The 17695-nt window shown below is 32.7% G+C and overlaps 1 protein-coding gene across 1 annotated transcript in view; it reads right to left on the bottom strand.

Annotated features, from left to right (window-relative positions):
• Positions 1 to 6298: 6298 nt before the first annotated feature.
• The window catches only part of LOC124533739 (adenosine receptor A3), an 84405-nt gene continuing 73008 nt past the window's right edge, over positions 6299 to 17695 (bottom strand). The window contains exons 2-3 of the mRNA XM_047109193.1: positions 15465 to 15676; positions 6299 to 7218 (exon numbers count right to left, since the gene is read on the bottom strand). Of these exons, the coding sequence (XP_046965149.1) occupies positions 6538 to 7218; positions 15465 to 15676 (893 nt within the window). The 3' untranslated portion in view covers positions 6299 to 6537. The remainder of the gene's footprint in view (positions 7219 to 15464; positions 15677 to 17695) is intronic.

Below are 17695 nucleotides of genomic sequence, written 5' to 3'. Positions count from 1 at the left end.
TTTATCGCTGAAAATGCCTTACTTCTTGATTACTAAAATGCAATGAAATGATCGCGAGCTATCAGTTTCCACGGAAAAGAAAATGTGAAAAGTTGAAATAAATTATCAAACGACAAATTATTATTTAACAAATTCGTCACCTGAATTTGCTTCCATTTCATTTTTTTATTTTTTTTAACGATACGATTTATACTTAAGTGTACCATTTACGTCCAAACCCAAATAAACTATTACTTGTTTTGGTAACAAATTGTTTTCTTTTCTTTTTATGCACTAAAACATGTGTATTCACTGTTATTAATGATACACGAACAAACAAAACAATGATTGTAGTTGATCTGTCATTATAAAAATAATAGCAAAGAAAGAACTCTGCAATTAATTTGATTCATCGCATATCATTATACTTCGACACCGCCTTTCTCACACACTGTGTTTAAAATAATTATTAAAATTACATATCGAAATTAATTATATATTCTATATATTTCAGTCACGTTTCATGTATTGACATTAATTCTTAAAAAATAAGAAATTTTACAAACACTTGCGCAAAAGTAAGCTGATTTGTCAGGGGCTTAATAATAAAATTTGAAATTATTTTAATTCCCATGCTTTTTTTTCTATTGCATGCTCAAGTTGCCTCCTGCACGATCAGAATTGCTTATCATTTTATATTTATTTATTAAAATTAATCATGTAGATTTATTTGCTCAAGATAATTTCTTGGAGTATTTAATATACTGCTTCATATATTTCATGTTTTTTTACACAAATAATATAACATTTTGTTAAGATTTATGAGACAGGAGCTGCCGCTGCAGTTTATGGTAGATTGCGGACCAGATTCCCGCTGCCAGTGGCGTAGCTATCGTAGGGTCCGATGGTGCAGTGCACCAGGACCCCGGAGTTCAGGGGACCCTCTTAACTAAACCTTAAGCTTCTGAAGCTAGAAAATCAGGACCCTGCGCACAAGATTTGTTATTTGGTATCTATAATTTTAAAGGGTAATTTTTAGTTAAAGAGAGATGGAAAAGAGGGGGTGAGGGACCGATTCTTTTTCTATGCACCGAGGCCGTTCCTCACCTAGCTACGCCACTGCCCGCCGCATGAGTTAAAATTAATAAAAATCAGCGAGTAAACGTCGATAGAGCCTACCCTTCCATATTCTTTCCTTCTTATTTTCCTTAACACAAGTACTTTAGCTACTTACAGTAGGTCAGAGTAATGTATGTGATGTTGTCTGTAATGTATGTGATGATGTGAAACTTGGGTCTTATACCGTTAATACATTCGCTACCCTAAATACTCAGATTTCTCGCCAAGTGCCTCTGAAATCTCATAGTCATTAGAGGGTTAGGTCGTATCTTTCAAGATTATTAAAAACTCCAACAAAAGGTAAACGAGTCCTAAAACGAACACCGATTCGATCTCGATAGGATATGTAGATTAGCCTTTTCATTAAAATAAATACGTTGATTTATCCCAAAATAAATAAAAATTTTAACAAAAAGAAAAACCGACTTCATACAAAATACTTTTTCAGAACGAATTAATTGCGTATTTGTATTCGACTTGTCGCTTACGCAAATTTTTTATAGCGCCATCTAGTAGTTGGCCTTTGTACTATATCTTAGAAGCGTAAATATAATGTCGTCAAGTAGTAAATGTGCAACTCACACAATAGATGTCGCTAGTCATAAGTTATATGCCTAATTATTGTGAAATACGTAATGTTTTTTTTTATAAATAGTTCGACATACATAACTACACACTTAGGAATCTTTAATATTTTTGCTCGTTAATAACTTATCATTTAATAGCCTATGAAATTATATTTAGTAGCCTTTACCTAATTTGTCGCGTCGTTAAAAAAAAAATTGAATTTACTGTACCTACCTATGATAACATTAATTAATAAACTATAATTTTGGAATGGAGCATTGAACACAATCCAACTCAATTCAATAATTTAATTAGTATTTAATTCAGTGATATACAGTGTGCGACCTCTAGTAAGAAGTGACATTGAAAACAGTACCTTATTATAATTTATACAACTTATGAATGCAAGCAATGTATCTTGTTCGGTTTTAACTTTTCACAACCAATTTCGATTTCTGACGCAAGATTCGAGTATATTCTAGAACGGCCTCCGATAACGAAGGTTTGCTGGGGTCAATGAACCGCGAATTCATTGTTTGTCTAAATTTTTAATGGTCATGATTTCGATCGCGGTGTTATTTCTATATAGGTTTACTGTTATCTGTGTAACTATACTCTATGGTTCACTGTCCCTCCAGCACCATTCCTTATTTCACAATGCCAGAAGTGAAATTGATGCTCATGGACTAATGAGAATGCTCACGGTTGAGAAAACCATAGCCAATTGCACAGATCAAAACTCTTACTATGTACAACACTAGAAATTTGATTACATCATGCCACTTTATTTTATTTTGGATAAATAATCTATAACACAGTACAGAACTAAATGAGTCATAAAATTAAAAAAAAAAAAAAAAACAATGTGTAAACAATAAATGTTGGGTATAGAGGATTTCGTGCGTGAAAAAACAGACACGTCATTGATCATTCTCTATTTCAGTCTGCGTGTACGAGATAAGTTAACATACGTTGACGTTGTGTGTATGTTTTCAACCGACTTCCAAAAGGAGGAGGTTATCAATTCGTCTGTATTTTGTTTATTTTTTTTTTTTTTTCTTTGTTACCTCATAACTTTTCACTGGGTGGACCGATTTTGATTATTTTTTTTTTTGTTTGAAAGGTAGTGCTTCCCGTGGGGTCCCATTTTTTTTTATTTTTTTCCGATGATGGTATCCATATGAAAACGACATAAGTCTTAAATTTGCATTATGTATATGCGCGACAAATAGGTGAATAACTGAAAATCACGTTAACCAATTTTGATAATTCTTTTTTTATTATAAAATATATACTTCAAGGGTAATTTGGTGAAAGTTTGGTAAGGTTCTGAACACAGGATCCATGACAAAGTAACGGAACGGAAGGGAACGGAATAATTCTGAGGAGCACGTTAGCAATACTCAGTCGAATCTTTTATTTATAGGTTATTTGGATATTTGAGTCACCTTCCGTAATGTGGTTATGTTTATGTAATTATCATAGTCGAATATTATAATCAACTAGCTACCCACCCCGGCTTCGCACGGGTGCAATACTGATACTAAATATACTACAGAATTTGTTTATTTACGACATCACATCGCAAACTTCTAAAATTATCAGTGTTTCTTTACTATATTGTTCATGTATTATATACACAAACCTTCCCCTTGAATCACACTATCTTTTAAAAAAAGCCGCATTAAAATCCGTTGCGTAGATTTAAAGATATAGGGACAGAGAAAGCGACTTTGTTTTATACTATGTAGTGATGGAACTCCTATACGGCTCGCAGTTAGGGTGCGATATGGGGCAGAATTTCTTACTATCTTTAATCAAATATTGTGTATGTGATGTGATGTCATATGATGTACGAAATATAGTTGGTCTTTTTCAAAGTTTTTTTGCTGAGTTCGATTACAGCTCTTTCGAGGGATCCTTGTAGTTTACGCCGCGTGACGTATTAAATCCGCATTTTCGAAAGTCTTTTTTTACTTTATTCGCAAGTTTCCTTTGAAATTGTCCTCGAAGTAGTTTCTGACTCATATAAACGGAACGCTTAATCTATCCATATTAAAAAAAATTAGTTAGTCAACATCAGCTTCACTTAAAATCAAAAAATAAATAAAAATTTTAACAAAAAGAAAAACCGACTTCAAACAAAACACTATTTTAAAACAAATGAATATGCACGAAAAAGTAATAAAAATAATTGCGTATTCAACATATTTTTTAGAGTCTTCCTAAGTTAAATGAAATGAAAAAAATTAGACTACTTATAAGTCGATTAACGATTATATCATGTAGTTATAATTATTGTTATGTTTGGAGTCGGTGTCAGCCAATAAAACCCTACAGTATATCTATCAAAAAACAATACGAGAATACTTTAACAAATATGTTTTTTACAAATTACCTTTTACACAATAATATACTGGATCAATCAAGGGGCTCGTATCGCTTCTTTCTTTTGATTGTTGGGGTGAGACACCGGCTCCAAATATACCAATAACTATAACTACATGATATAATCGTTAATCGACTTTTAAGTAGTCTAATATTTTTCATTTCATTTAACTTAGGAAGACTCTAAAAAATATGTTGAATACGCAATTATTTTTATTACTTTTTCGTGCATATTCATTTGTTTTAAAATAGTGTTTTGTTTGAAGTCGGTTTTTCTTTTTGTTAAAATTTTTATTTATTAGGAGTCGAGATGGCCCAGTGGTTAGTATGAGTGCATCTTAACCGGTGTTTGCGGGTTCAAACCGAGGCAAGCACCACTGAATGTGCATGTGCTTTATTTGTGTTTATAATTCATCTCATGCTCGGCGGAGAAGAAAAAAATCGTGAGAAAACCTGCATCTGTCTAATTTCATACAAATCCTGTAACATGTGTATTCCACCAACCCGCATTGGAACAGCATGTTGAAATATGTTCCAAACCTTCTCCAAAAAGGGTGGGGAGATCTTAAGTAGTGGGAAGTTTACAGGCTGTTGTTAATATCGTTGTTATGTTTTTTAACTGACATTTTTAAGTATTTTTCATCAAAGAGATTAAATATAGGTACTTTTTCCAAGCAAGGCATCAAGAATGCTTAATGTTGGAGTTCGAATTCGATTTATGAACAGAATAATTATGAAACTAAGAGATGTAATTTTATATATATGGTATTTGACCATATAAAAATTTTAAAGCATCATTGCATCAGACGCATATTTTAAAAAAAACTTAATATCTATGCTTTGTTTATTTTAATTGGACAAAATTGTTGGTTAAACAAATTATATTATGACTGCAAAATTCCTCGACAGTAAATGTTTACTCAAGTCATAAAAGAAAATGACGGAATCGAAAGCAACTAATCGCTTTATAACACAATTCTGACAATGGTCTACGCACAAAACGCAATTATAATAGAGTGTCTTGTATACACAAATGTAACGACGGTAAATTATGGCAAATAAACAAAGTTACGCCCTTTTTAACCTACATATATACATCTCGATTTTAATTCATTCCGTAAATATATTTAACGTTTTATTTAAGAACCACTTAGCAATGTTTAACATACTATCAGTCATTTTTGTCATAACCGTCTACTAGATAAATAATCTTGTTTTAAATCTTAAAGTAATGCCACCTATATCCAACACACATTTATAAGTAAAGTAAAAGTAACTCATCCATCGATCTACCGTTCCAATCAACACGGCAATATGTAATAAAAGATATAAATTAATACTGCCAGTATTAATTTTATAATTACTTTTTCGTGATTGGTTAAAATCATCACAATTCACCAAATAGTATATATATATAATATGTATAGCTGCAGTCGTCTATAATTTTCTGTAACAAAATGCAATATAAATTTTATGATACGAGATTCAGATTTCCTAGCGATTTTCTACGTCTTGTGAACTTGATAAGCTTTGCTCGAGAACCCCATTTTCGTTTATGATCGTAGCGTGCTACCGATATACAGCCCGCTAGGTGCTTGGAATGGAGAAAAGCTTCCTGTCAACAATTGAGCAAGGATGTTTGAGTACAAAGTATCTTAAATGGTATGACTTTTATAGATAAATTCATATTGTAGAGAAGATACACTAAACATTTATTTATTGTATAAGCAAAAGCCTGTTATATCCTACTGTTGGGCTTAGATCACCTCCACCTTTGGAAGAAGGTTTGGAACTCATTACAGCTGCTCCAATGCGTCTGGTGGATGAAACACATGTATCAGAATCATTGAAAACACATACGGGTTTTCTTGCGATGTTTTTCTTCAACGCTGACCGACGAAATGAATTGTGAACAGAAATTAAGAACATTAAAATTCAGCGGTGCCTGAGGTTGCACCCTTGTTCGTGAGTTAAATAATGTTGATGTTGTTCTAGGCACTGGGTTATCTCAACTCATTTATTACGTTTTTTTTATGACATAGGTGGCAAACGAGCAGGAGGCTCACCTGATGGAAAGTAACTACCACCGCCCATGGATATCTGCAACACCAGGGGGATTGCAGGTGCGTTGCCGGCCTTTAAGGAAGGAGTACGCTCTTTTTTTTTAAGGTTCCCATGTCGTGTCGGTTCGGTTGTAGTTATTATAAAGTAACACACAAAAGTTAAGTTACAAGAAATAGCCAAGTTAATAATCTCAAAGCATTTATTCACATTTGACAAGCATTTCAACATTAATCTCATAAATTTTTGGTTTCAACAGACTCATAATAAAATATCTTATCTAAAAATATTCCCAAACATCTTACAATACAAATGTATCTTAAATAGTGATAATAATTGAAATACGAACAGTCCTTAATTGGTGAAATAAATTAAAGCTGATTATGCCACACTATAAGCCGAGGGCACACGGCTTGCCTCATGTCAGCTGTGCTCCGAACTAACACTTCGCACTCGCCGTATAAACTCTTCCACTTTCTTGTACGGACTTTGACATTGGCTACCCTCTATGAGATAGGGGCCGTTATTCCTCTCCCGACCCTCGGGAGTATGCCTTCCGCTTGAACCGTCAGTCCCTACATTGTTCAAAAATGGTTCTAAATCTGGATTGATTAGTGCCAAATTTCTGTTCTCAACTGCTGCCATTTCGGCCTCTCTTTGTCTCAACCAGACGGGAGAATTCACGTAAATTCTCGGTCTTTCTCGTAAAGCGTTACATCTTTCCAAAGCCGGACGTCTCACTGGTACAGGAGGTCGATACACAGCAGGAAGTGGTACTCCTCGTCCAAATACCGTACATATCAGACCTTTTAACGCCGCCCGAAAATCTTTCAAATGGTAAGCGTATAATAATGGATTTATAGCAGAATTTAGGTGGGAAAATATAATACAGAAATAAGTTAATGGGTTCGGAATATCCAATTCAGGCATGAACGCTTTGATCGCGTTTATCGTGTAAAGTGGTATCCAACAGATTATGAAGAAGAAGACGATGATGGCGAGGTTTTGAGTCGCTTTAACTTCTCGTTTCTGCGCCGCTCCCAGCACCCGCAGCATTGTACCGCCCCGACCTTGCCCGCCTTCCACCGTTACGACCGCACTCATCTGTAAATTAAACAATGTTCATATACATTTTAATATTACAAATGTGAAAGTAACTATGTCTGTCTGTTCCTCTTACACCACCAAACCGCTAAACTAAATTTGATGACATGTGGTATGAAGGAAACTTGAACTCGAATAAAAGAAATAATCTACTTTTTTGCGTAAAAAATGACAACTAACATCCTTAAACGCGAGCGAAACTGCGGGCGACTACTAATTTTGAAATAAAATCGTTCTTTAGCCAACACGTTGACCTATAAATGACAGGAAGGAAATCAGTAAAAACAGTTATCCTTGTTCTCGGACAAGCAATGTTCATTATAATATGTATTCCTACTTAGTATTTGGTTATAGTAATTGGAAAATGAAACGTTTTCAATGAGCAGTCGTATTTTTATTATTTGTAGTTTAAGGTTTATGTAGGTTGGCAGGTTTAGGGATTCAGAAACCATAGAATCGTCATGTATTACATACAAATTTAAATAAAAATAGATAGTTATCGTGGGACACTCGGTTGGAATGAAATTGATTTCATTATGCATGTGTTAAGCTACAGACACAATGGAATATATTAACAATGTTTAAGAATAATTCAATGACAAGAAAAAAATAAAAACAAAAAAAATACGTGTGATTCAAAACAATAAAAAAAAGTTTAAATCAAGTTATATGAAAAGGAAAGAGAAAGAGATGGCAATATCTGGTGGAGCTCAACTCTTTTTCCGTACGTAACGATTTGTTCCAGTTCACTGTAATTGTAATTGATATTTTTGTAACGGTAATAGTTTATAAATGGTATTTTTGTAATTGTAATTGATATTTTTGTAACGGTAATAGTTTATAAATGGTATTTTTGTAATTGTAATTGATATTTTTGTAATGGTAATAGTTTATAAATTTACTAACATTTAAATATAAGTTACATTTTACTAACAAAACTATGGGATCTAATTTCTTGAAATAAACATATTTATTATTATTATTATTACTGTAATAAGTATAAGCCGCGAACAGAGGAGCCAAAACAGCATAATTGATGCGTGGAGAAAGTTGTCCTTCCGCATTAGCAGCATCAACGCAGTTTTCACTTTTATTGGATGCGCATATGACTCCGAAGTCGATTTCAAATAACGTTATTTAACTCATAGTAACAAAAACTAAAGTATAATAAATTTTGTTTTTTTTTTGAGCAGAGCACTGGTTGTAAAAATAACTTTGAAAGAAGTACAATTGCTTTGATAAATAGACAATAAAAAATATAAAGATAAATAAATACATACGTCTAATATATATAATCTTATTTAAATATTCGAACTTTAAACATAAAATTTATTACAAGTATAAACAAAAAATACTATTTTAAATTTAGCTACTAAATAAAAATATATTCATTCATAGCCTCACTTTTAAACATTAATATTACAATCTATTAATTTATTGATAAAATATGACCGTACGTGAGGACACATTGCATCTTTAAATATTCCGTACTAGATTGCACATATGGAAACATGATTATCTGCAATCTTATCTCTGACAAACATAAAACTGACCTACTCTAATAAACTAAATAATTTACAAATGTTGCCAATAACAAATAAACAGTAGGCATAAAAGTTCATTATTCTTCGTAATGATACTCATGTAAAACCATAGTCAAGGTCGTACACGTAATGGTCCATTTTCAAGTAATTTGTGAAACACAATGATAATATGATATGCGCTGTGACGTCAGACTCGGGAACGATGAAACGAGATATTTTACTACGAAATTGATGACGAACGGGCTGTAACATTCTGCCAACTGTTTTCCGCGTCATACTGCGTCCTGAACAATTTTTAGTGACTTATGAAGTCGTCATTTTAATTAATGGGATTAAACTGACCGCACTATAATCCATTCAACTGACCACAGACTTATCAATGTGGCATAATTGTACGGTACTAGTATTTTAGCGGAAATTGTTTAATAAAATTGCGTTAAGCTGATTTTATTAATGAGGCGGTTTGTTTGTATTCAGAGATTATGAAACGCGATATATTCACTGCTTGTGAACCAAATTTAGTGATGTTTTATTTATCGAATAAGCAAACCTCGAGCGTTATGTCATTGTGTCATTTCATTCTTTGTGGGAAACGTGTTATCAATTCCCGACGTACAAAGAAATGGCTTAGAGCATTTACTTTACAAGAACAGGAACGAAACTCTTAAGAATTAGCATTACAATACCTCTTATTCGAAGGAGGTCTACTAACACAGGGGTATGCTATCGAGATTTTTAAAGGTTGATCTTCCGAGGACTTATACCAGGATATAATTAAAGATAATGGCAAAATAAACTAACTGGCCTAAATTAAAAGTGTAAATACCAGGATTGATTAGTATCCTTCGTCATCAAATAACAGAAATAAATAACCTTTTTAATTACCTTTTAATTAACTAACACGCACAACGTTAACATGATGTAATAAAACTCGCATGACATTTTTAATATATTTTTATATAGCGACAAAGCTTTGGATAAATCTGGTATCTATACATATAAGCCGGGCCGGCTTATCTCTGGAAGGGCTGGACCGATTTTGCTGGGACTTTCACTGGCAGATAGCTGATGTAATAAGAAGTAACTTAGGCTACAATAATAACTTTTTTATTGAATTGGAACATACACGATGTATCTAGTCCCCGGTGTATCTAGTCGACTTATATAAGTAAAGGTTACTAAGAAATTGTTCTTATTTTGATCTCGGTACCATTAAATAAGGGCTCGATACCTTCAATGAGCCGATTCATCAATTTTAATCGACAGCACGTGTTATTGATTTCCGATTCGAACAAGTGATTTAAACAACATCGTTACTTTATCTTAGATTTCATATCAGTCGGTTAAGGTGATCTGTTACCTTTTCAAAAATACAATAACACTGATCAAAACTGAGATATATTAGGATCTCAGTTCTCTTTAAACTACGTTATCTCACTTTGTGGGATAACGCAGCATGAAAATTAAAATGGAAATATGTGATATAAGACAAAAATATAAGTTAATTATAATAAAATAGCAGTGTCTATAAATGTCAAATTAATATAGCTGTTTTTACTAAATGCATATGTATGTAAACACGGTACATATACCAAATAATTATTTTTATTATTTTAGTGTGTCTGTCCGTGTTTCGGCTAACCTCTGGAACAGCGGGACCGATTTTTACGGGACTTTCAGCGGCAGAAAGCCGATGTAATAAGTAGTAACATAGACTACAACAATATATTTTTTGTTGAATTCAAACGTGTAAGAAGTCGTCTAGTACAAAATAAACTTTTAATTTGTAACGGAATAAATAATCATAATTATGACAAAACCAAATATTGTGTGTTTGTTTGTATTCTTTATTGTACGCCACACAGAAATATAAAAATAAAGTTTACATAGATTTGGCCTTAATAGAACAGGCGTACAATTTTGGTGACCCTATCGCTACATAGCGGTCTCTTCCAGGCAACTAACGGTGTAGGTTAGAATAGCTCATAGAATATAAGGTGAATCTATTACTTTAAAAGAGAGTTCTCTTAATTTTATGGAGATTGAAGCAATTATTGCCAAAAAATCACGTAGATAATAATAGAAAATAGGATGTCGTTGTCGTGGATCCGATTTATGATCCTATTTATAAGGGTCACAGTGATCCAGCTTGTGTGTGTTTTTATGACTATTTCGTAGAACTGAACGTATATTATTTTGTCTCGGATGCCTTGAAGACAAATGATGAAATTACAACGACCGAAATTTTATGACTGATATCGGGATACACTGACCTTGTTTCGGAGTAGTTTTTCAGCTCAGAACAGATATACAGAGATATACTTTCGTACATTGAAATATATATACCGACTTTAACTTTCAGCCATGAATTGTATAATTATAATATATGTATAATTTTATTAAGCATTAATATCAGATTGCATTTATAAAAGTGAGAATTGCGTTTTTCTTTTTTGTTGAATTCAACACTTTCTCAAGTACAATGGTTTCGATCAGTATCAGATCTTATTGTAAGGTAGTGTTTTTATATCTGCTACCTGATTATAATAATTAATAAAAAATACTACGAAAACACAACAACAACAATAACAGTAAATTTTCCACAACTGGCCTAAGGCCTCACCTCTCCCTGTGAGCAGAATGTTTGGAATATTTTCCACCACGCTGTTTGTGGCAGAATTTCTATGAAATTAGACACATGCAGGTTTCCTCGCGATGTTTTCCTTCACCGCCAAGCACGAGATGAATTTATAAACACAAATTAAGCACATGAATATTCAATCAATCATCAAAAAAAGAGGATTCTTAATTGTAATTCACTAAATTGTTATGATTTAACAACGATTTAATAATAGAGAGTGGAAAAATTTAATGTCCAGTAAGAGAGCGGTACTACAGCTGTATAAGAAAAAAAACGTAAACAAAATTAAAGAAAATTATTATTACAAACTATTATTACTTAATGGAAGAGGCCTTATCCCATCACTGGGAAATTTACAGAGTATTACTTTACTTTTATTATCACAAACTCCAATTACTTTAAACTAGTAGTCGCCCGCGGCTTCCTCGCGTTTTAGGGTGTTGGTTGTCATGTGCTAGGCAGGAAAAGTAGCCAATGTTTTTTCTTGAAGTACAAGTTTACTTACCCACAAAAGTCCATCAAATTCGCTTCAGCGGCTTGGTCGTGAAAGAACGACAGGCAGACAGACTAAAAGAGTTACTTTCAAATTTATAATATAAAGATAGATAAACGCGAAGACTCGCAGGATACCCACTATTTTATAAATAAAGAACGGAAATGTTAACTGATAACATCCTACTGTCGTGTATTTAAGATAAAGTTATTTGGTTTCTCAATAAGAAAGAAAACTAGTAAAAAGGAATGCGAGGTTATTAATCTTTGTCAACATCAAGACACAGCCAGCAGACAAAAACATGATGAATCATGTACAGAAATCTTGAAAGGGTAAATGGGGCTGGCTTCTGACATAAAGACACTTTATCGATAATTGACTTAAATAATAGTTGCTCATGACTCATAGCCTCTTAGATAATCTCTTCGAATTCTGCGAATAATTAAAAACACATTTTACGAATTGGGTTCATTATCTATGTACATAACGAGGAGTTAGGCATCAACTCATTATCAGACATTAGAAGAATAATTCTAGCCGTTCAAGTTCGTACTACCTCGTTTTTTTTTTTTTTTTTTAATTTTGGCTTTTATTTGTACCAAAGAGAATCTCCTTTTCGATAATCCGTCAAATATGACTTTTCAACTATCATGTGATCTTCGTCATAGCCAAGTAACAGTACTCAGTATTGTTGTGTTCCGGTTTGAAGGGTGAGTGAGCGGAGTGAGCCAGTGTAATTACAGGCACAAGGGACATAACATCTTAGTTCCCAAGGTTGGTGGCACATTGACGATGTATAGAATAGTTAATATTTCTTACAGCGTGATTGTCTATGGGTGATGGTGACCACTTATCATCAGGTGGCCCAAATGCTCGTCCGCCAACCTATACCATAAAAAAATACATATATATAGAATTTTATTCGTGCGTCAATTGACATCGTTGATTTTTGTAATGCGTTTGATGCGCGGGAACTATTTGCGTGGGAAATATTAAATGGCAGCTAATTGAGTCCCCAGTATCTGTAACGTCTAAATTTAAACAATAGTGTTTTATTCAATACTTTTTTCAAATGCTAAATAATCTTAAAATTACCTCACACCCTTAATATGTCCTTTTGATTATCATGTAGCTTATTTTATTCTTCCAAGAAAATGAAATAACATTTTAGGACTTATAAAATGATTTCCTTGTCACTCATTTTATAACAACATTGACGCAATATTATAAAAATATGTATTTAACCGCCATAATTAATGGATATAAATATCGCTGCTAATTTACAACACCAACATTAACTTCATTTGAAATATAAACATACTAACCAACCTGGAAGAGATCGCTGTTTTAGCGATAAGGCCGCCTATTGTACATTTTTCTTTTCTTTGTTTTTGTAAAATTGTTACTATTATTTTTGTCTATATTGGTGTGCAATAAAGAGTATATAAATAAATAAATAAATAACCACATGTATCGAAGTATAATATCATTACCTAAATTAAATGCGTTTTAATTGCGTCCTTACACACAAATCATGCGATTTTGTAAACAATTCCAACTAACAATCTTTTATTTACTTAAATTCTTCTCAAACTATTATTTCACTTTTATCAGTGTATAGGAACAGCAAAACTCAGTAATGTGTTATTTGAAATGTGAATCAGCCATTGTTACTACAGGCACAAGGCGTAATATCTTATTCCTAAGGTTGGTGATACACTGACTGAAAAATATAAGGAATGGTTAATATTTAAAATTTTGTCATTTATTATCCCGTAATATTTTTGACAGAATCTCTGAAACTAAACCTATGAATTACCTGAATAGATATTCTATATATATTGATAGCTAGAACTACAATAAGTTCTAGTAGAAAATTGCGTTTTTTTTAATATAAGAATGGTTTTATTTAATGTTTTCTAGTTATCTCTGTTATATTATTGTATTAATTCACCGTGAATGTTATAATAATATGCATATATGTTATTAATTTAAAAACATATATGTACTTAGACATTCACCTTGACTTTTTATGAACCATTTAAAGTAACGACGAGGTGCAGTGTCAGTAACAAAGAAACATTGAGATCGTAAAATATATAATGAGTTATGTTTACACTTTTTATTGTTTATCTATTCAAGAATAACACATAACAAAGGATATTTAAAAAAATGGAGCAATTCTAATGACTCATATTTTTATGAAAAATTACACTTTCATTTTTTATGGTACAGCTAGGTGAACGAGCTAATGGGCCACCTGGTAAGTGATCACCACCGCCAGTAAACATTGATGTTTTATGATCTATTAAATAATCCTTAAAACGCCATAACCAACCCTGGGCACCAAAATGTTCCTCGTGCCTGTAGTTACACTGGCTCACTCAGTCTTTAAACCGGTACACAACAATACTGGGTATTGCTATTAAACGATCGAATATCTAACGAGTAGATGGTATCATAATGTAAATTGTAGGAATTCGTCGATAAGCGAAGTATGAAATTGATTCTATAAAGTGCATACTCGAATATAAATAGCTACCCGCTTGTGTTTGTTACATTACAGATATCTATTGAATATGAGAAAACCTGTTATTTTTATATATCATACATTTTGTAATAAAACAAGGATGTTCAATATTATATGTAATACATATATGATTTTACATATAATGATGACTCGCGGCTAAAGTAATAATATTTTTATCTAGCGGCACGTTTAACCAATGTGTCCGAATAGCCCTTAATATTTTGTGGTTCTCTTATGAATTCATGTGTTGTGCATACAGTAATTAATACAATTGTGTGATTTACCCTAAACAGCTCCTTAATGTACTTAGACTTTCCTTAGAAATGGCGCGAGCGAACTCGTGACCAAAAGCTAGTTTTGTATATACATATTATACTAACATAGTAAAAGATATGTATGTAGCTATTCCAACATTGTTAATACGATTTATTAATTACATTATACTGCGTCATGGAACATTATAACAAATATCATCATCACGATATTTTTACCATGGTTCATATAATTAACACTAAAACAATACATACTTATAATTGTTATATTTTTTTTATTATCTACGTTATATATCTATAGATCTACTAGGAATATTTTTTAATTTGTCGATTGCACCACACGAATAAATTTGCCGATTTATGATTAGTATCCAATTTCACCTATAGACAAGAAATACTGTAAGAAGTATGTATATAACACAGTTAAAGTGTTATCGAACAGGGAATCTATTTTCAAAATTGTACGTACCAAAAAAACAACAAAAAAACTTTACTAAATATTGCCATGAATACTTTCTTTGATTTCTAATGGTTTTGTGGATCTAGAATGCCGTGCCGGAATTGTAATGACACTCTTTTATACCATCATACTACCTTCCTCTAGTGCTCAGCTTTCTACACACTTCTATATCTCCTTCGTTGCTATGTATATACATACCGTGACGTGAATAATAAACCTATTATTAAGTATATCAATAACATTGGGCCAAGTTCATTAACAATGTATAATGATCATGATCAAATTAAATAAAGTAAGTACACAAACCTGCTTAACAACCACGCGGTATATATGGGCGTAGAAAGCCGCAAGTAAGACACTGGGAGTCACAATTGTAGCGAAGTATAGGAAGAGGAGATAGTTGTAATCCATGACCTCGACAAAGTAACATCCAGGTGCCGTGTCAACGGCAGCATGCCAGCCGAAGAGTGGTAGGAATCCAACGCCAGCACCGGCTACCCAGCACGCTGAGATGATAACTGAAAAAGGAAAAAAACATTACCTACAAACACTAAAAAGTATGTGTTTATATAGTTTTAAGTTTTATTAATTTATTACATTCTTATTTCAGTTAACTAAGCATAATTGGCTTATTTCATTATTATATTTAACTAACTTGCGTTGAAATTCAATATTTACAATATTACTGTTGGAATAGTAATATCGTAAATATTGAATTTAGTATTAATGATGACGAACGACGCCGACTTCAGAGTATTTTGCTAAATTATCCCCTTTTTATACCGGTAATTATATGAAAAAAATTGTATTTCTAATAACAGTCGACAAGTAAAACGTAAAATACACTGAGTAAAAAGTATTCAAATAAATATCATTTCAAATTGATGAAATCAGCCATGAAGCGTGATTAATTCCTCAATGACAATTTATTACTTGATTTACTTAGCTGTACAGCACTGCCTAGCAAAAATACCAAATACGTCATACTGCTAGACAATATTCTTTGTTTAATTTATTATTCAACGTTCATAGACTATTGCGTTACGTTTCCAAATTATTATTTATCAGCTATTTATCGTTTGTATTATAGGAATGTGCTAGTTTCTGATGGAATCTTATCTTGGTCAGTAGTTAAGGCTATAGTGTATCGTGCGTAATTTGTATTTGTTTTTGGATCATAACGTGAAATTTAATTATTATATTGTAAGAGACGAAAGGGAAACTATTCAGAGTTAATTTGTTTTAATTTTAAACTTACTTTGTGCTAATAAATTTCAGATAATATGGACTATCGCAAAGTAGTATAGCGTCACAGAAGTATAAACTTAATATGTATATTTATGTTTGTATATACACACAGTCGCTAAGAAGTTACTTGATTACATAAAAACTATTTAAATCCATGGTCGTCTAGTGCGTAAATTTTATTTAATTTGTCAATTGCTGCTTCTTCGATATTTTTCTGTGTATATTCCTACATTAAGAACAGGCTAAAGTCTCTAATGATGCAATATATATTACGATTGCCAATGATATTATGTTAGTGCTTATTTATTTAAAAAAAAAGTAACGATAATAAAGTAATTAATTCCTAACTAGCAGGAAGATTATCTGATGGAAAGTGACTACCACCGCAACACCAGGAGGCTTGCAGGTGCGTAATGTGTCAAATATTGACACGAACACCACATTAGCGACAGAGTCAGCAACAACTTTTGAGTCACCCGGCGACAAACAAATCTGCCCCTATAGGTAAGATGTAAAGAATCCGCATCCCATCCCAATCTGTACATCTGAACACTCGGTGACAGCCCACAAATCGAGGCCACGAGGAGAGCGTAACGGGCACGGTACTCCGCTCGGTACATTGACGGTAACCTAGTAGCCGTTTGGATGAGAAGTCAGCAGAAAGTTTAACCGGGAAAGTGTATGATCGTCTATATCCGGAATTTGCGTTGGCGACGTGACCAGTTGTGTCAGATCACATGTTGTAGAAAGTCAAGTTCAGATATACCCACATCTCTACATGGTAAGCATTAAAATCAGCTGTGGTAATCACAAGTTTGTTTGACGTGCTCAAACAGCCGGTCAGTTTCGGAATTTCTGCAATGGGACCTATAGAAACCCCGCATTTAAAGGTTTGCCGAGGTAACAAGAGCAGTTATCTCCTCTGATATGATCAAATGCTCACCCCAGTCAGTGCTTTCAAGGAATGTTAAAAATTTTACCCCGTTTAGGAGAAAAAATTGTATTAGGTGGAGAAGATCTCAGGGTCTTTATAAGTTAGAGCAAGACCGTCTTCGTCGTTTCAGGGTTCTTAAAACAGAATGACACTGATAATCTATATTATTAACATAACTTAGTTCGAGAAAATTTAACAACTACTGTGTTATATATATTACTATATATATTAAAGTTCATGATTGTACCTACCTAGTTAACTAATAACACTTATTTTATATTTCTATTCAGATATCTCAAAACAAAAAAATAATAACAAATCGTAGTGAAGTCACGATCTTTAGCATTAAGGAAAC

Source organism: Vanessa cardui, chromosome 11, assembly GCF_905220365.1.
Source record: "Vanessa cardui chromosome 11, ilVanCard2.1, whole genome shotgun sequence".
Classification (NCBI taxonomy): domain Eukaryota; kingdom Metazoa; phylum Arthropoda; class Insecta; order Lepidoptera; family Nymphalidae; genus Vanessa; species Vanessa cardui.
Note: the sequence above shows the minus strand (reverse complement) of the source record. Positions and strands in the feature narration are given on the sequence as shown.